The sequence below is a fragment of the Rhinolophus sinicus genome, chromosome 5 (assembly GCF_057876585.1).
Source record: "Rhinolophus sinicus isolate RSI-liver-muscle chromosome 5, RSI-T2T, whole genome shotgun sequence".
Classification (NCBI taxonomy): Eukaryota; Metazoa; Chordata; class Mammalia; order Chiroptera; family Rhinolophidae; genus Rhinolophus; species Rhinolophus sinicus.
In genome coordinates, this window is record NC_142505.1 from 67,733,254 (window position 1) to 67,754,320 (window position 21,067).

The 21,067-nt window shown below is 38.4% G+C and overlaps 1 protein-coding gene across 1 annotated transcript in view; it reads right to left on the reverse strand.

Moving 5' to 3' along the window:
• Positions 1-3,947: 3,947 nt before the first annotated feature.
• The window catches only part of GCSAML (germinal center associated signaling and motility like), a 60,254-nt gene continuing 43,134 nt past the window's right edge, over positions 3,948-21,067 (reverse strand). The window contains exons 4-5 of the mRNA XM_019719201.3: positions 6,874-6,902; positions 3,948-5,712 (exon numbers count right to left, since the gene is read on the reverse strand). Of these exons, the coding sequence (XP_019574760.1) occupies positions 5,467-5,712; positions 6,874-6,902 (275 nt within the window). The 3' untranslated portion in view covers positions 3,948-5,466. The remainder of the gene's footprint in view (positions 5,713-6,873; positions 6,903-21,067) is intronic.

Here is a 21,067-nt window from a genome sequence, read left to right on the forward strand (position 1 = left end):
AGATTATTTTGAGCTGATTATTTTTTTTAAACTACACACATAAGTGAAGCTCTGAAAACCAGAGTTTAAGTTACTCTTTCATAAGAGAAATTTACATTTATAAAAGAAATCTCCATTTGTAAGGGCGTCGCACTCTCTGTAACCCAGGAAGAGAAGGATGACTAAATCACAAGAGAAACTTAGCAATGGAGAAAGCACCTCCTTAAATCTGCATAACAAACACTTACCTTATTTACCGTGCTTTTCCTGGTGACTTCCAACTCAGAAGTGCTGAGAGGGTAATGCAGCTGGAGAGGGCATAGGAACTCTGTAATTTTAATGACAATATAATATATAAAACTATAGTTTTAAGAATACATTTTGGGACTTAAACTGTCTGACTTTAATATTTACCATAAAACTACTGTAATCAAGACAGTGTAGTATTGATGTGACCATGAACATTACACAATCATTAACTTGAAGCAGTCATAAAGACAATCAAATGTGGGGAGGAAAGTCTTCTCAACAAATGGCTACATATCAATAGTTTTCTCAAAATGTCAACCGCAATACTACTTACACTATGCACAAAAATAATCTGAGGTGCATCATAATGATAATTAAAAAGCTAAAACCATAGCTTGGGAGTATACAATGGTTAGACAGGACACAGAAAGCAAAACATTAAAAATAAGTTGTAATTTAACTTCATCAATAAATATCTGCTCATCAGAATATCAATTACGAGAACAATTGGTAAACCACAAAATGGAAGAAAACATGGCAAAATTTACACCTGATAAAGGACTTGTAGCAAAGATAAACAAAGAAGTCTTACAACACAAAGATAAATAATCGAATAAGAAACAAATGAATATATATAAATGGTCAATAAGCATGTGAAAAGTACTCAATACCATTAGTCATCAGGAAAATACAAATAAAAAAACCAAATGTGATACAGATACATACCCACCACAATAGCTAAACTTAAATAGAGAGGTAATTGTCATGGCTGCTCGCTTGCAGGTTGTGAAAGCATTCACGAGGTAGGTAGAAATACAGAAGGAAGATTTATTAAAGTAAGAGGAGGGTCAGCTGGGCAGAGCGTCTGCTGGAGACTACTGCCTCGAACCTTTGTTTCTTCTGAAGTTTTATATTTTCTAACCAGAATGTAAATTGCCTCAGCCTGTAATGGAAACTTCCATTGTGTTCTGTTTTGTCCAGTGGGGTGGGGAAAGGTGCAGTTAAACTGGTTATCACAATCTTTGCATATGTTAATGTAAATTTAAGTTGGAGCAAGGAGTGGATCCCATACAGATGTAGAAAACCTCTCCCAAGTCACCGGCCAGGCATGCAAGGCCGAAGTAAACAGAACCATTAAAACTGGTATGCATGGTAAATGTATAGTAAACGGAGTCATTAAGGTTTGGTGGGGAGGGAAGCAAAGAAAAGAAAGAAAAAAACAACTTTCAGAAATGTCCCAAGCTAAATTACATTTGTTAAATTGAATTATACCAGGGTTCCAATCTCAAAATAGAAGATATAGTGCCACCTTACAACTCCCCATCTTATCAGTGATGACAAATGTTAGCAAAGATGTGGAACAACCAAAACTCATAAATTACATGTGGGAGAGTAAAATAATAAAACCACTTTTGTAAAAGGTCTATCAGTTTTCTGTACAACTAAACATATTTACCCTCTGACCTAGTTAATCCACATCTAAAAATTTACTGAAAAGCAAGGAAAATGCATGTCCACAACAACTCATGTAAAAAAAAAATGTTCATAGCAAGTAGCTCACATGACTATTAATAAGAAAATGGATTAACAAATCAGTATATTCATGCAATGGAACAGTGTAATGATGAGTGGGGAAAAGGAAGGGAAGGGACATGCTCAAGAGGGGCTAATTAATGTATTTAGCAATATCTAATCAATTTATTAGCAATATGCAATAGCAAAAGACAAAGGCAATTCAAACGAGGTGCTAATGACAGAAAGTAAAGGTGGTTAAGACTAAACTACATACATTGATAATAATGTCATGCCAAAAGAGTATGCATACATACAAGTTTAAGAGATCCCAACATATGTTTATTATTGATCAAAAATCACTTGGCTAAATACACAAATAACATTAATGAGGAGTATCTAAAAGCAGCAATAAGCTTTATAGGATAGTAACTATTGTAGTAGATGCCAAAAGCTCACCAAACTGTAGGGCAACAACAGTAGAAAGCTCAAGAATCAAAACCTTGCCAGGTCTGCAGCTGAGAAAGCTCAGGTGTCTCCTGATGTTGTAAGCTGCAAGCTGTATACAAGTTTCTAAAATGCTAACAAGTTCTCAAGAAGGCTAACCATGGGGAACAACACTGGAGAGGTCCTCACCAGGTCCATGGCTGGAAGTCAGGGCATCTCCTGGTGTTGTAAGCTGCATGTTGTATACAAATTTCCTAGATGCTAGAATGATGAAGAATCACTAATGACAAAAGATGAAATTACACTGCCAACTGAGGTCTGTCTTATATATTTTTTCAGATGTGCCCTATAGCCAAGCTCCTTGTTCCTGCCTGCCCCTCAGGAAACAGCCAGTTCCAGGAGGGTCCGGCAGTTACTGTGATTAAAATATTGTTTATCCGGCTGAAGGGCCAGTTTATTTGGACAAACAATACCGACTGTTTTCACCTGGAACCTTCAGCCCAAGGCCTTTCAAAGTCTGGCAACACGCCTGTCACATCATTCTGATATAATTTAGTTACTTCTCTACCTCATCTGCTGATGCAGGCAAAATAGACAAAAAAACAACTCAGAGTTAGCCTGGGACAAACCTCACATGCAGTCCTCCACATGCGAGGGAACAAAAAGCTAACCAGTACCTCATGTGCAGTCTCTCACATGAGGGAACAAAGGAACAAAAATGCTAATCAAAAACTAACTGGTATCTCACATGCATTCTCTCACATGAGGAAACCCCACATGTAGTCTCTCATATGGGGGAACAAAAAGCTAACAGACAAAAAAGAACATGAGCCAATGAAGGCAAATTTTCTCCACATCTTCCCTACAAATAGTAAGGAGGAAGAGGAAGGAAGAAAGGAAGGAAGGAGGAATGAAGGAAGGGTAAACAGTCAGTGCTTTCCCACTATATAAGCTGCTCTATAACACTATATTCCTAAATCTCATTCCATGTTTTGATTTGGTTGCTCCTGGTTCAAGAAATGTCTTTTTGTGGTGTGTACAATTAACTTTTACTAATCACAACTTCAGTGTTTTGGTATTACTTTACCTATTTTTGAACTTTGGACAATTATATTGAATTTAAATGTCACATTAAAAGAAAAATGGTAAGGAAATATTAAACTACAGTCATGGTATGCATGGTGAAGTATTTAATATGGAAGTGTCCTACTATCAGTGATTTAATTTGAAATGCTTCAAATAACTAAGATAGATTGATGGATAGAGATAGTCAGAGTGCTCCAAAGAACAGGAACCAACAAGATAAATACATCTATAGCTATTAGTCTATAGCTATTAGGTTGGTGCAAAAGTAATTGCGGTTTTTGCAATTATTTTTACCCTTTAAACTGCAATTACTTTTGCACCAACCTAATACCTGTATATCTATCATCTATCTGCCTGTCTGTAGAGATAGACTAAAGAATTAGCTCACACAACTGTGAAGGTCATATGTGTGAATGCCCTAAAGAGAGCCTGCAGGCTGAAAATTCAGATAAAAGTTGAAGTTGTAGTCTTGAGTCTGAATTCTGCAGGAAAGCACCCTGGAAATTTAGGCATGGCTTCTACGTTGTAGTCTTAGTGTCTGTGTTGCAGTTCCTTCTTTCTCAGGTAACACCAGTCTTTTTCTATTAAGACTTTCAACTGATTAGTTGAGACCGACACACACTATAAAGGGTTATCTACTTTACTCAATCAAAGTCTACTGATTTAAACATTAATCACATGTAAAATTACTTTTATAGCAACATCTAGACTGCTGTTTAACCAAAGAACTAGACACATTAGCCTAGACAAGTGAACACATGAAATTAACCATCACAGTCCACCCCTTGTCTATGAGGCATTCATATACATCTTCTTAAATCATACTAAATATCCAAATCAAGAAAAAAGTCAGGGCAAAATAGGCAAGGGTGGTGAAAAAGTACAAATTTGCAGTTATAAGTCCTGGGGATGCAGTATACAGTATGGTGGTAATAGTTAACAGTACTATATCGTATGTTTAAAAGTTTCTAAGAGAGTAAATCTTTAAAGTTTTCATGACAAGAAAAAAATATATACATATATCAACATCATTATGTTCTACACCTAAAACTAATACAACGTTTCTTGTGTAAATTATATCTCAATTTTTTGAATTTTGTCATTTCTTAAATTTAGCTGATTTCTAAAAGACAGGCATATTTCTGACAGGGAGACTTTTCCAGAATTACAAAATTCCAATTATGTTCTCCTTTCAGACAATGTAATCACCACAAAGAAGCACAAAAATCAGTCAAGGGAGTCAAAACTTAGCCAGTGTCCATCTATTGATTGATATTTATGTATGACCAAAAAGTCATTACAAAGGAAAAAAATCATGGATGTTTCATCAGTTACAGCATTTGTGTCCTTATTAGGAGGTTGGCATATCATTTAAAGTTCCTTGGGAATTAAAATAAAAATGAATGGGTTATTTGCCAATATGCCCAAAATGTAAAATCAGACACTATTTGTTCTTCTTTAGCAGAGGCAACTAATTATAGGTTAAACTATCTAATATGCTGTGAACAAAGCTAAGGTACAAATTTACTTGATTTTTACTAATAGTTGAACAAAATTCTATTTGCTATTGGAAAGAAAGACAATGGGCAACTAAACCTGATGGGCAAGAAAGACAATGGGCAATTAAAACTCTTCTTTTAATGGTAGGCTCATCTACTCTCAGAAAAGCCAATATCAAAAACTATTGATTTTTGAACTGCTACTACAAGTAAAATTCGAAATACATGGAAAATCTCAAAAACGTGTTGAAGGTGAAATTGAAGTAAATATCAGGCTAGCAAAGGGTCTCATCATTGGTCTTATATTTTTAAAGTTTATTGAGTGGATGACACTTTAAAACTAAAACAAATAATTAGGAATGAGAATACTGGCATTTGAAATTTGGAGAGCATGGTTGGAATTGGATATTTTAGGTCAAATTTGTAGATGCTTATTGACAAATGCAATTTCCCCACCATCTCTATATCCTCCAACTTTACAAACAAAAAGATGTAGAATACTTTATATCATTATGTCAATTTATATGGCTTCACACAAACCACAGAGATGCCATGTTTAAGAGTTTCCCAAGACAATAGAGTAAAAGGGTATCATTCTAAACTCTGGGCAGAAATGAATGTTTTATGAACTGCTGAGAGCAACTTCCCCAGAGGGCATTGTTCTGTGCCATCTTTGTTACTGAAAGATGAGGTTCTAGTGGGGAAGCACAAGTTCATAATCATGCTCAGCGGTGCAGGAAGAAGGCCTAGTAATGCATGTTGTCCTGAGGAGGGCGTATTCTGTTTCTGACCCTTCTTTAAAGGATCTCACTCTCTTTGTGCAAGAGTCGATGTTCTCATAACCATTGTCATTGGAGTTCACGGAGGGCCTCCGATAGGAGCTGTGACTGATGACAGTGTAGCACACCTCTTCAGAACCACTGCCACTCTCATTTTCCTGCTAAGCACAAAGAAGAAAGAAATCAAGGATCCATAATCATCCATCAAATTTGAACTCAGTGCTGCAACCCTCCTTTCTTCTTTTGTAATGGTGATCTTACACCACAGGTACCCAAAGTCCTTTCTTCAAACCCTGGTGTCTTAAAGACCCCATTTAAGCAACATGAACTATGCTCTAAGTTGCTATTCATTCTGCTTTTATGTCACCTTATATAATAAAAGAGGAAAGAAAGATACTGTTATCCTTCTGAATATCAAGAGGAAAGCAGTTGTACAGTTTAGGTCACACATATTGGGACAGAATATATGCAACAATTAGAACTCAATAAGTAATTAATCAAGTTACATAACTATAAATTTTATAAGATAAAATATAATTAGTAAAATTTAGAGTTTAAATTGCAACAACATGGATGGATCTTGAGATTATTATGCTAAGCAAAATAAGTCAGACAGAAAAAGTAGAGAACCATATAATTTCACTGACACGTGGTGTATAAAACTGAAACCAACAAAGGAGCAAGACAAACAAATGAAGAAACAAAAACTCATAGACACAGACAACAGTTTAGTGGTTACTAGAGGGTAAGGGTGGAGGGGGGTGGTAGATGAGGGTAAAAGGGATCAAATATATGGTGATTAAATAAATTTTCAATTGCATACACCATGAAAGAAAAATTTAAATACTACATAATAATTAAATCAATAAAATGTTTGTGATGTAGTATTAAAAAGAATAAACATTTTTCACATGTTTGTTGATATCCACCAGGTTTGTAAATATAAATGCTAATTCATGAGCATAGGATTGGAAAGAAATGTGGAAAGCTAAAATAAATTGATGTTTTATGGTGGTCAGATTTTAAGTGTGTATTTATTTGATTTCATTTATTTTTGTTATAATAATTGTGAAAATTAAAATAATAGACTTCAGTAAAATTGGGACAAGAAGTTTCCAATCATCTAAATTAAAAAGTTAAAAATATTTTTTAATTTTTATTTCTTTCTATTTATGCATTAAAATTACCAAGATTATGATTCAAAATATGGAAAACATTGATCAATGCATTCAGAAATTGCAAGTAAAGGAAGATCTACAGCTATGTTTATAAAGTCATCTATATTTTGACATTTATCAGACAAATGTAGTATTTTTTATTACCTGATTAGAAGTGGATGAAACTTCTTTACCTAGAGGATAAAAACAAACAAACAAACAAAAATCTAAGAGTTTTAGACCATCACAGTTTGGAGATATATATATATATATATTAACCTGAATCCCAACCTCCAACAAGTATCTCTTGTCAGTTAAGCTGCCCCTCTGGTCTTGGATAATGAGGGTTTTCCTTCCTTGATTGACAGAAGAGACTCTGTTTCATTGCCTTTTCCAGCTCCTGGAGGTTGGCCTCATTCCTTGGATCATGGCTGTTTCTATCTTCAATGCCAGCAACATAACACCAGCAATTGCTGTTGGGATTTTTCACTGTTACATCACTATGATAGTCTCTTGTGCTTCTGTTTTCCACCTTTTAAGGACGTTTGTGTTCCCACTGCGCTCATCTGGGCAATCCAGGATTCTCTCCCCACCTCAAGATCCTTAACTTAGTTATATCTGCAAGTCCCTGTTGTCATTTTTTTTTTTTTACAAAAAAGCACGTTCAAACTTGGATATCATTGGGGTTTTTTATTCTGTCTACCACACATGTGTTCCTTGTTATAAAAAAATACAGGAAAATGTCTAATATTTAGGAGTATACAAATATTAAAGTGAGTATACTAATGTAACCTGTTATCTTTTCTCCAAATCCATGAAATAATACATTGGTGAGCATCACATTGTTTTCTGAAATGCTAATTTAACTTGCTGTTTGTTTTTTGGTAAATCTAGTAGTCCTATTATTATTTGTAGACTGCAATGTCTTCTCTGCCATTCAACCCAATAAGTTTATCTGTAGTCACCTGAATGGAAGAGGCCAGCCTAAGTAACTGCTCCAACAGACCATTATGAAAAGAATGAGGAATGTAAAGACTGGTCTGTGACCTGATTGCTTCTGGAGAACATAAACAGAGGAAATGGTACAATCATGACTTTAAATTTGTGATTCAAGAGCTAAAGCATTGTGCTAATAAATAGATATTGATTTTTCAATGTTATTTTCACAACCACAATCTGAAGTTGTAGCTTTTTTTTTTAATTTTAAGACTGTTGTCCATATGGAGAAACCAAAATTTAAAGAATATAAGTAACTTGTCTCAAAGTTTATATATGATATATGACAAATAACTTGATAAAACCCACAAAGCAGAAATAACACAGACACTGATAATGATGCAATAAATTTAAAACTTATTAAAAATGTAAAACAATGCTTGAAATTAAAAACTGCTTAGATCCAAAAAGAAATAAAAGGCAAAGTAACAGAGTTCCAGTCAACATGGCGGAGAAGAAAAATGCTCTGCTTGCCTCTTCCCATGATCACATCAAAATTACAACTAAACTGCAGAACAACAATCATTGAGAATCACCTAAAGTCTAGCTGAACAGAAGTCCTATAGCTAAGGATGTACAGAAGAAGCCACATAGAGAGTGGTAAGAGTGGCAGACATGGAATGGGCTGTTCCCAAACCCATGTGCGGTGGTCAAAATTTGGAAGGGATATCTTGGCTGTAGACATCCACCCCCTGAGGGGTGAGGGGTCCTACCCCCACACCAGGCTCCCCAGTACAGAATTCCACTGCCAGGGAGAGGAGCCCTCATAACTTCTGGCTATGAAAGCCAACAGAGACTGTGGCTGAGTTAGATGGAGGGTGGCTGGATTCCCACGTGTTTCTTTTAAAGGGCCTATGCATGGACTTACTCACTAGCAGACTTACTCACTCTGAACTCCAGCGCTGAGGCAACAGCTTTAAACGTGTCAGGGATATATGGGGAGGAACTGAGGTGTCTGACTTCAGAGAGGGGGCTAGAGAGGCAGCTTTCTCTCAGATAAAAATGGTAGCAGAAACCATAGATCCTTTTTAGAGCCCTCTCAAAAATTTTTTTTGAGATGCAGGCAGCACCATATCTGAATATGCATCAACCTGGCTAACATATTTCAACCCACCCTGGTGATTACCTGAGACCCTGCCCCACCCAACTTGCAGGCCCACTCAAGCTACTTCCAGTGACTTTTCCATACAATGGCCTGTCTTGTCTCATGCTGCATACTTTCCTAAAAACTCTCAAAGGTTCACAAATATGCAGTGTCTGGTTTTGGCATGCTCTGTACCTCTTGCTAAGCAACCCCAAGCCTGGCTCCAGTAGCAGCTGGACTCAGTTCCCAGCTTAGATTCTCCCAGGCACCTCCAAGCCCAGCACAAGTGGAAGACATCTGCGAATTGCTTTTTGGCTCATACTGAGTGGCCCCAGGAAGGGCACAGGTGGAGGCTAAACTTGGTGTGTGGCAAGCCCCTTGCAGGAAGCACCAGGGCCAGCACTGCCAGTGGCTGGCTTTCAACTGCGGCAGAGCACCACCAAGCCACCTCCACAGACAACATACCCAAAGGGATGAATGGGCAGGCACCAGAGCCCTGCTCTGTAGGGTCAGCAGCTGCACAGCCTCTCCTCTGTAATCATAGCCAGTCCTCACAACCAAACAGCCTGAGGGTCAGTCCTCCTCACTGACCTACAAAGAGCAACCAAGGCTCAACTACAACAGGAGGGCACACACAACCCACACAAGGGACATACCTGTAGCTCCCAGTTCAGTTGACCAGGAAGACTGCACCACTGGGCCCCACAGGGCACCTACTACATAAGTCCACTCTACTAAGATTGGGACATAGCAGTTCCACCTAATACATAGAAACAAACACAGGGAGGCAGCCAAAATAGGGAGACAAAGGAACATGTCCCAAATAAAAGAAGAGAACAAAGCTGCAAAAAATGAGCTAAACAAAATGAAAAAAAGCAATCTACCAGATGCAGAGTTCAAAACACTGGTTATAAGGAAGCACAATGATCTCAGTGAGAACATCAACAAAGAAATAACAAGCATAAACATGGAATCAAAAAAAATAAAAAGAACTAGTTGGAAATGAAGAGTACAATAACTGAAATAAAGAATACATTAGAAGGAATCAACAGTAGATTAGATGAAGCAGAGGGTCAAATCAGCAATTTGGAAGATAAGGTAGCAGAAAACACCCACTCAGACAGCAAAAAGAAAAAAAGAATCCAAAAAAAAATGAGGATAGTTTAAGGGGCCTCTGGGACAACATAAAATGTAACAACATTTGCATCACTGGGGTATCAGAAAGAGAAGACAGGGAGCAAGAGATTGAGAACCTATTTGAAAAAATAGTGACTGAAAATTTCCTTAACTATATGAAGTAAACAGACACTCAAGGCTAGGAAGTACAGAGTCACAAATAAGATGAACCCAAAGAGGCCCACACCAAGACACATCATAAATTAAAATGCCAATTTTGAAGCAAAGAGGGAATCTTAAAAGCAGCAAGAGAAAAGCCGTTAATTACCTTCAAGGGAGTTCCTATAAGACTGTCAGCTGATTTCTCCACAGAAACTTTGCAGGCCAAAAGGGATTGGCAGGAAATATTCAAAGTGATGAAAAGCAAGAACCTACAACCAAGATTACTCTATCCAGCAAAGCTATCATTTAGAATCAAAGAACAGAGAAAGAGCTTCTCAGAAAAGAAAAAGCTAAAGGAGTTCATTACCACCAAACCAGTATTACAAGGAATGTTAGAGGGACTTCTTTGAGAAGAAGAAGAAAAAGATAAAAAAAATATGAATACTAAAATGGCAATAACTACATCTCTATCAACAACTACTTTGAATGTAAATGGATTTAATGCTCTGATCAAAAGACATAGGGTGATTGAATGAATAAGAAAAGAAGACCCTTACATATGCTGCTTACAAGAAATGCACTTCAGATCAAAAGATATGCAGAGACTGAAAGTAAAGAAATGGAAAAAGATATTTCATGAAAATGGAAACAAACAAACAAACAAAAGTTGGGGTAGCAATATTTATACCAGACAAAATAGACTTTAAAACAAAGGCTATCACAAGAGACTAAGAAGGACCCAGTAATCCCACTTCTGGGTATTTATGCAAAGAAACCCAAAACACTACTTTGAAAAGAAATGTGCATACATATGTTTACTGCAGCATTATTTACAATAACCAAGATATGGAGGCAACCTGGGTGTCCCTCAATGGACGAATGGATAAAGAGGAGGTACATATATGCAATGGAATGTTAGCCATAAAAATGGTGAGAACTTGCCATCTGCAACAACCTGGAAGGCCTAGAGGGTATTGTGCTGAGAGGAGTAAGTCAGACAGAGAAAGACAAATGCCATATGATTTCACTTATACGTAGAATCTAAAAAAGAGGATAAATGAACAATCAAACCAGAAACAAGCTCATAGACACAGACACCATTTCTATGTGGAGGGAGAGGATTGGAAAGATTTATAAAGGGGGGAGGAGATTAAGAGTTATAAATTGATAGTTATAAAATAGTCATGGGGATTTAGAGTACAGCATAGGGAATATAGTCAGTAGTATTAAAACAACTATGTGGTGTCAAATGGATACTGGATTCATCAGGGTGATCACCACACATGGTATATAAATGCTTAATCACTATATTGTACACCTACAACTAATATAATATTGTATGTCAACTTTAATTGAAAAAAACATTTAAATGAAACAACAACAACAAGTATTTATGGAAACACGTCCTGTGAATTTCACCAAAACTTGAAAACATGTATGAAATAGCTCTGTTGACCAACTGGGAGCATCATCACTCTAATTCTTTTAACCTGCTCTTGTAACTTGGCCTAAATGTGATGTAAACAAAGAAATAAACTGACAGTAATATAGCCTCCCTAAAGAGATTAGTAAGTTATTTATTTGAATATTGAAAAGACGCAGAGGTGGTGATTTAATCACTTTCCCATTTAATTTCCCTTTTGGACCTGGACAAAAGATGGCTGGGTCTTGGACATTTTTCAAATTTAACTAGATGGCAACTTCATTGTATTTACTGCTGCATGAGGTCTGTTTGTTTGACTAAATTCATACAATGGTAGATATCTAACATGAATTTGATTCTACATGGAGAGAATCCAGCACAGCTACAATAGTGTATCTCAGGGCTTTATCAATTTCTGTCTCTCTGTCAAAATCTCCTTTGCAGGAACATTAACCATTCCATACATCCACAGCATATAATAATGGTCTACTACGTGGAAAACACACGGCTGATAGGTCCTGGTGAATAGGAAAAAGTGGGTACCCTAAGCAACTTTAAACACATAGCATGTCTAAGAAAAACGAAGGTTCCTGCACCCCAGTGAAGTTTCTCAGGGGTTAGTAGTCTGAATTATTTCAGGATAACCTCATCCAAATTAAGTTCCATCTCCTCTTCCTGTAAAAGCAGAACGATATTTGGTGAGTCTCTTAGAATTTAAGTAATCCACATATCAGTTGGAGTTGGGCTCAGGAACAGAGACACTCTGCTGTGCTAAAGGATTAATAAAACATAAAATTTGATTCTATAAAAATATTAATGAATTCTGGTAAAACTGACTAATCAAATAATAGGTGGAAAGCACATGAACTCTCTCTCTCGCTCTCTCTCTCTCTCTCTCTCTCTCTCTCTCTCTCTCACACACACACACACACACACCATACATACACACACACGCACACGCACACAGAAGTAATGTCAGAAATGAGCAAGAAGGCACCACTATAGATCCTACTAACACCAAATATCTATAAGAATAGTATTTTGTTTTGTTTTGTGTTGTTTTTAGATTCCACATTGTGGGGCCAAACCCCAGAAAGCAGTTTCCAGGCTCTCGGCCTCACATAGACAGGTGCTGGCTCAGGTAGTAAATGGCTATCAACTGTGATTGGATGGCCATCAGCTGTGGCTAGTTGGCCGTCAGCTGTAACCAGTGAGCCATTGGCCACTAATATAACTGCTGTGGCTATGCTAACAGAAAGAGAGAAAATGGGGGCTAGCAAGAAGATGGTGGCTGAGCCCTGTGATGCCCTGGCTGTGCCCAGGAAGTCGGGCTGTTCCCAGAGAGAGTGGCAGTGCCCTGAGAAATCCTAGCTGTGCCCGGGGAAACTAGTGGTACCCTAAGAAGTCCAGGAAGTCTGGCCGTGCCCAGAAGTACTGGTGGTGCCCTGAGAAACCCTGGCTGTGTCTGGGAAGACAGGTGGTACCCTAAGAAGCCCAGGAAGTCTGGTTGTGCCCAGAAGTACTGGTGGTGCCCTGAGAAACCCTGGCTGTGCCCAGAGAGCCTGGCTATGTCCAGGATATTGCATTCACTTCCAGGCTCCTCGCACAGGTCCTCTCGTGGAAGACGCTTGTCGCGCAGATTGTGAGGTGAGAGCCTGTAGGGGTGGAGTGTGGGGCCAAACCCCAAAAAGCAGTTTCCAGGCTCTCGGCCTCAAATAGACAGGTGCTGGCTCAGGTAGTAAATGGCCATCAACTGTGATTGCATGGCCATCAGCTGTGGCTAGTTGGCCGTCAGCTGTAACCAGTGAGCCAATGGCCACTAATATAACTGCTGTGGCTATGCTAGCAGAAGGAGAAGAGAAAGAGAAAATGGGGGCTAGCAAGAAGATGGTGGCTGAGCCTGCAAGCGGAGCAATGAGGGTTGAGAATTGTATGGCTCCTGTTTCCTGTTTCTCCAACCCAGCCACCAGCGAGAATATAGTGGTATGACTCCCCTACCTATGGCTCCGTGGGTGTTCCTTTTTGGCCTCACCATATCCTGCGTTCTTGTGTGGGGAGTGGGAGCAGAGACCCCGCAGGCCTCCCCGCATGACAAATGGCGCAGTGAGCAGGGTCTCCCGCATGACACACATATAAATGAAACCATATGGTATTTGTCTTTCTCTGCCTGGCTTATTTCACTTAGCATAGTACTCTCTAGGATCTAAACAAAACAAACAAACAAAAACCAAAATAGACTAATACCGTGTTTCCCCCAAAATAAGACCTAGCTGGACAATCAACTCTAATTCGTCTTTTGGAGCAAAAATTAATATAAGACCCGGTCTTATTTTACTATAAGACCAGGTCTATAATATAATAATATAACATGATATAATATAATACCAGGTCTTATATTAATTTTTGCTCCAAAAACTGCATTAGAGCTGATTGTACAGCTACGTCTTATTTTCGGGGAAACATGGTAGAAACAGACCAAAGGAATGGTTACCAGAACTGAGGGGATGGGGAGATGGGTGAAAAGGGGAAGGGTAATATAGTCAATAATATTGTGATGAGATTGCACGGTGACAGATGATTACTAGAATTAGTGAGGTGGTAACATTATAAAGTATAAAAATGTCAAAGCATTAAATTATAAACCTGAAATTAATAAAATCAACATAAGATTACATTCAACTACACTTAAATAAAAATAAATAACAGTGAATTTTACCAAACATTCAAAGAAGAATTAATACCTATCCTTCTTAACTATTCCAAAACATGCTTCTGGACTCATTTTACTGGGTCAGCATTTCCCTGACACCAAAACCAGACAAAGATCTTAAAGAAAAAAGGAAGGAAGGAAGGAAGGAAGGAAGGAAGGAAGGAAGGAAGGAAGGAAGGAAGGGAAAGAAAGAAAGAGAAAGAGAGAGAGAAAGAGAGAAAGAAAGGGGGAAGGGAAGGGAAGGGAAGGGAAGGGAAGGGAAGGGAAGGGAAGGGAAGGGAAGGGAAGGGAAGGGAAGGGAAGGAAATTACAGGCTAATATCCCTGATGAACACTGATGCAAAAATCCTCAACAGAATATTATCAAACCAAATTCAGCAATACATTAAAAAGATCATACATCATAATTAAGTGGGATTTCTTCCAAGAATGCAAGTTTGGTTCAATATCCTCAAATCAATTAATGTGATACACCACATAAAAAAAAAAGAAGGATAAAAATCACATGATCAGGACGTCATAGGAATGGTGGCAGCGAGGTGGTCTTCTTCAGTTCTCCAGAACTTAACCTCAAATTGAACATCTATGACCCATCAAAGGACTCTCTGCTAATCACACAGAACAACTAAGAGACTCGTAGGAGGATTACTTGAAGATGGGCAAACTAGGCGAGCAGGGGAAGAGGGAAGGGAGCAGAGTGGAGATGCAGCCTGCATCTGCGGCTGCGGAGATGCAGGGGGTCCCAGGACAGAGACCACAAGAGTCAGGAAGTGGGCTCTTTCCCTGCGTCCCACAGCTGTTCTCTCCCGCCGAGAGCAATGGTATCCAGCCTTGGAGGCAGTAACCTCAGCTGAGACCTTCAGCCGGGCCCTAGGTCAGAAAGGATGTAAATACCATACATGGGCCCCTCCCCCCACTCTCCCAATCCTACCCCTACCCTTCCAGAGACTCAAGCTGGCCCCTGAACTGAGGAGTGGTGTCAGATTACAGAGGAGACGTAGTGCTCAGGATCTGGGAAGATGCAGCTTGCAGCTCTGACCCAGGGAAGAGGCTGGGTACAGTGTGACACTGCTGGGCTGGGAGAGAGAAGACTCCTCCATCCCCAAGCCCCACCTTTCTGACCTGCCTAAGGCAGGGCAATTATAACCGCAGAGACACTCCCAGGGGTCAGCAGCAGGCCACAGACTCAGCTTCAGGCTTTCAGCAGCTCAGAAATCTCCCCCCGCACACACAAACACACACACACACACACACACACACACACACACACACACACACAGAAGAAGTGGTCTAAGACTCAGGAGACCTGGGCACAGGGCTGGTGTGTTACTCTCAGTGCGCATATGTACAGGCAAGAGCAGAAACTGCACTGACTTTGTAAAAACTACCATCCAGACCCTTCAGCCCCGCTCATCTAGAATTGCAATCCCAGGGTCACTCTGGGCACCAGGTGACCGCCTCTGCCTGCACAAGACGCAGAGGACTCTTTGGTACAGCAGAGGACAACCTGGAGATTACTTGGTGGGCTTAAGCCAAGACGGGCGATGCTTTGTTTTGTTTTGTTTTTTTATTTTTGATATCTTTGCCTGTGTTGAGTGTGAGTTATCAGCTGTTTTTACATGTGAGTGTATTTGGTTTTTCTTTGTTATTGTTGTTGTTCTTGTTGTACTTGGTGATTTGCTTTGTTCTGAAATTGTCCTATACCAGGGCCCAGCTCAAGAGGCACAAGATTCAACATACCCAGAGGCCAACTTCAGACCAAAGCAGAGTATTACCGGGTTTGACCTACAAGTGACACACCCAAAGGGAATTCTCTACGGGCACAGAGCTCATAGGGGCCAATCCTCATTTGAGCAGTCAACCCTCACGCAGCAGAACATCCACTGTGGGCAGAGCCAAGTCTCACAACTAGTCATCCTAGGAGTCAATCCCACCTACTGACAAACCGAAAGCAATTAAAGATCAACTTTAATAGGACAATATACACAACACAAGGGTCACCTTTGGAGCACACGCACAGGAGACTAGAGAAGTAGCGTAGGTCAAATATAAAGGACACATACCACATAAGATAACCCAGCAAAAACCAAGAACCCTAGAGGATCTACCTAATACCTCGAAACAAACACAAAGAGTCAACCAGAATGGGGAACAAAGAAACATGTCACAAATAAAAGAACAGAAGAAACCTCCAGAATTGGAACCAAATGAAATAGAGGTAACCAACCTATCAGAGACAGAGTTCAGAACACCGATGATAAGAATGTTTAAGGAGCTTAGAGACGACATAAAGAAGGATAGAGAAATCATAACGAACAACCAGTTAGAACTAAAGAATACAATAACTGAAATAAAGAATACACTTGAAGGAATTATCAGCAGGTTAGATGAGGCAGAGGATCGAATCAGCGACTTAGAAGACAAGTTAGCAGAGATCACCCAAACGGAAGAACAAAAAGAAAAAAGAATGAAAAACAATGAAGATGGTTTAAGAGACCTCTGGGATAACATCAAGCACAACAACATGCGCATCAGAGGAATACCAGAAGGTGAAGAGAGGGAGCAAGGGATCAAGAACATATTTGAAGTAATAATGTCCGAAAACTTCCCAAACCTGGTGAAGGAAACCAACATACAAGCCCAGGAAGTGCTGAGTGTTCCAACCAGGATAAATCCAAACAGGTCCACACCAAGACACATTATAGTTAAAATGGCGAAGGTTAAAGACAAAGAGAGAATCCTAAAAGCAGCAAGAAAAAGACAGTGGATTACATACAAGGGAACTCCTATAAGACCATCAAATGACTTTTCTACAAAAAATTTGCAGGCCAAGAGGGAGTGGCATGAGGTACTCAAAGTGTTGGAAAACAAAGACCTATAACCTAGATGGCTTTATCCAGCAAGACTATCATTTAAAATTGAAGGAGAGATAAAGAGCTTCCCAGAAAAGAATAAGCGAAAAGAATTTATTACCACCAAGAGAGCATTGCAGGAAATATTAAAAGGGCTTCTGTAAGCAGAAGAAAGATGAAAACAATATAACTACAAATAAAAAAATGGCAATAGCTCTGTACCTATCAATAATCACTTTAAATGTAAAAGGATTAAATGCTCCAATCAAAAGACATAGGGTGGCTGAGTGGATAAGAAAATTGAAATCATACCAATTGTCTCCTCTGACCACAATCTGGAAGAAATGGACAATTTCCTAGAAACATACAACCTTCCAAGGCTAACTCAAGAAAAAACGGAAAACCTGAATAGACAGATTACCACCAGGGAAACTGAATCAGTAATCGACAAGCTCCCAACAAACAAAAGCCCTGGAACAGATGGCATTACAGGTGAATTGTAAAAAACATTCAAAAAAGAATTATCACCTATTCTCAAACTACTCCAAAAATCCAGAAGGAGGGAAGGCTCCCAAACACTTTTTATGAGGCCACTATCACCCTGATCCCAAAATCAGACAAAGACATTACAAAAAAAGAAAACTACAAGCCGATATTGCTAATGAACATAGATGCAAAAATCTTCAACAAAATATTAGTGAACAGAATTCAGCAATACATTACAAAGATCATACAGCATGATCAAGTGGGATTAATTCTTGGTATGCAAGGTTGGTTCAACATCCCCAAATCAATTAATGTGATATACCACATTAACAAAATGAAAAATAAAAAGCATATGATCATATCAATAAATGCAGAAAAAGCATTTGAAAAAATCCAGCAGCCATTTACGATAAAAACTCTTAAGAAAGTGGGAATAGAGGGATCATATCTCAACATAATAAAGGCCATATATGATAAACCCACAGCTAACATCATACTCAATGGGGAAAAGCTAAACCCATTCCCCTTAAGATCAGGAACAAGGCAAGGTTACCCACTTTCTCCACTTCTATTCAACACAGTTCTGGAAGTTCTAGCCACAGCAATCAGACAAGAAAAAGAAATAAAGGGCATCCAAATTGGAAGGGAAAAAGTAAAACTGTCATTATATGCAGATGACATACTATCTAGAGAGAACCCTAAAGACTACACCAAAAAACTATTATGACTCATAAATGAAATCAGTAAAGTAACAGGATACAAAATTACTATTCAGGTATTAGTTCTATTTTTTATACACTAATAATGAACTATCAGAAAGAAAAATTAAGAAATAATCCCATTTACAATTGCACCAAAAAGAATAAAATACCTAGGACTAAATTTATCAAGGAAGTGAAGACCTGTACTCAGAAAACCATAAAACAATAAAGAAAGAAATTGAAGAAGATAAAAATAAATGGAAGTATGTACCTTGCTCACGGTTAGGAAAATTAACATTAAAATGTCCATACCCAAAGCAATACACAGACTCACAGCAATCCCTATCAAAATATCAATGGCATTTTTATTTAATTTATTGGGGTGAAAATTGTTAGTGAAATTACATAGATTTCAGGTGTACAATTCTGTATTACATCATCTATAAATTCCATTGTGTGTTCACCACCCAGAGTCAGTACTCCTTCCATCACCATATATTTGATCCCCCTTTACCCTCATCTCCCACCCCCCCCCCTTACCCGCTGGTAACCACTAAACTATTGTCTGTGTCTATGAGTTTTTGTTTCTCTGTATGTCTTGTTCTTTTGTTGTTTTTGGTTTATATACCACATATCAGTGAAATCATATGGTTCTCTGCTGTTTCTGTCTGACTTATTTTGCTTAGCATCAGACTCTCAAGATCCATCCATGTTGTCACAAATGTTCCTATATCATCTTTTCTTACCGCTGAATAGTATTCCATTGTGTATATATACCACAACTTCTTTATCCATTCATCTATCCAAGGACATTTTGGTTGTTTCCATGTCTTGGCCACCATAAACAAAGCTGCAATGAACATTGGAGCACACGTGTCTTTATGTATAAATGTTTTCAGATTTTTTGGGTAGATACCCAGGAGAGGGATTGGTGGGTCATACGGTCATTCTATTGGTAGTTTTTTGAGGAACCTCCACACTGCCTTCCATAACAGCTGCACCAGTCTGCATTCCCACCAACAGTGTATGAGGGTTCCTTTTTCTCCACAGCCTCTCCAACACTTGTTACTATTTGTCTTGTTGATGACAGACATTCTGACTGGGGTGAGGTGATATCTCATTGTGGTTTTGATTTGCATTTCTCTGATGATTAGTGATGTTGAGCATTTTTTCATATGTCTATTTGCCATTTGTATGTCCTCTTTGGAGAAATGTCTCTCCAGGTCCTCTGCCCATTTTTCAATTGGGTTGTTTGTTTTTTTGTTGTTGAGTTGCATGAGTTCCTTGTATATTTTGGGTATTAGTCCCTTATCGGAGGCACTGTTTGCAAAAATCTCCCATTCAGTTGGTTGCCTCTTTATTTTGTCGATGGTTTCTTTTGCTGTGCAGAAGCTTTTAAGTTTCATATAGTCCCATTCGTTTATTTTAGCTTTTACTTCCATTGCCTGTGGAGTCAAATTCATAAAATGCTCTTTGAACCCAAGGTCCATAAGTTTAGTACCTATGTTTCCTTCCATGCAATTTATTCTGTCAGGTCTTATGCTTAAGTCTTTGATCCATTTTGAATTAATTTTGGTACATGGTGACAGATAGCAGTCCAGTTTCATTCTTTTGCACGTGGCTATCCATTTCTCCCAGCACCATTTATTGAAGAGGCTGTCTTTCCTCCATTGTATGTTTTTAGCTTCTTTGTCAAAAATTATCTGTCCATATATATGCGGTTTTATTTCTGGGTTCTCAATTCTTTTTCATTGGTCTGTGTGTCTGTTTTTCTGCCAATACCATGCTGTTTTGATTATTGTAGCCCTGTAGTACAAGCTAAAGTCAGGGAGCGTGATACCTCCAGTATGGTTCTTTTTTCTTAAGATTGCTTTGGCTATTCAGGGTCTTTTGTGGTTCCAAACAAATCTGATGATTTTTTGCTCTATTTCCTTAAAAAATGCCATTGGGATTTTGATGGGGATTACATTAAATCTGTATATTACTTTGGGTAATATGGCCATTTTAACTATGTTGATTCTTCCAATCCGTGAGCATGGAATGTCTTTCCATTTCTTTGTGTCTTCTTCAATTTCTTTCAAAAATGTCTTATAGTTTTCAGCATATACATCCTTCATATCCTTGGTTAAGTTTATTCCTAGGTATTTTATTCTTTTGGCTTCAATTGCAAAAGGAATTGTTTTTTGTATTTCTTTTTCTGAGATTTCATTGTTAGTATATAGGAATGCAATGGACTTTTGCACGTTGATTTTGTAGCCAGCAACTTTACTGTATTCATTGATTGTTTCTAATAGCTTTTTGGTGGTGTCTTTAGGGTTTTCTATATATAGAATTATGTCATCTGCAAAGAGTGATAATTTAACTTCTTCATTCCCAATTTGGATGCCTTTTATTTCTTTCTCTTGCCTGATTGCTATGGCGAGGACTTCCAACACTATGTTGAAAAGCAGAAGTGATAGAGGACAGCTCTGTCGTGTTCCTGAATATAGAGCAAAGGGCTTCAGTTTTTCACCATTGGTTATGAGATTAGCTGAGGGCTTGTCATATATGGCCTTTATTAGGTTAAGGTATTTTCCTTCTATACCTATTTTATTAAGTGTTTCAATCGTAAATGGATGTTGTATCTTGTCAAATGCTTTTTCTGCATCAATTGATATAATCATAGTATTTTTGTCCTCTATTTTGTTTATGTGGTGTATCACATTGATGGATTTGCATATGTTGAACCATCCTTGTGCCCCTGGGATGCACCCCACTTGGTCATAATGAATAATCTTTTTTAATGAATTGTTGTATTCGATTTGCTAGCATTTTGTTTAAGAGTTTTGCA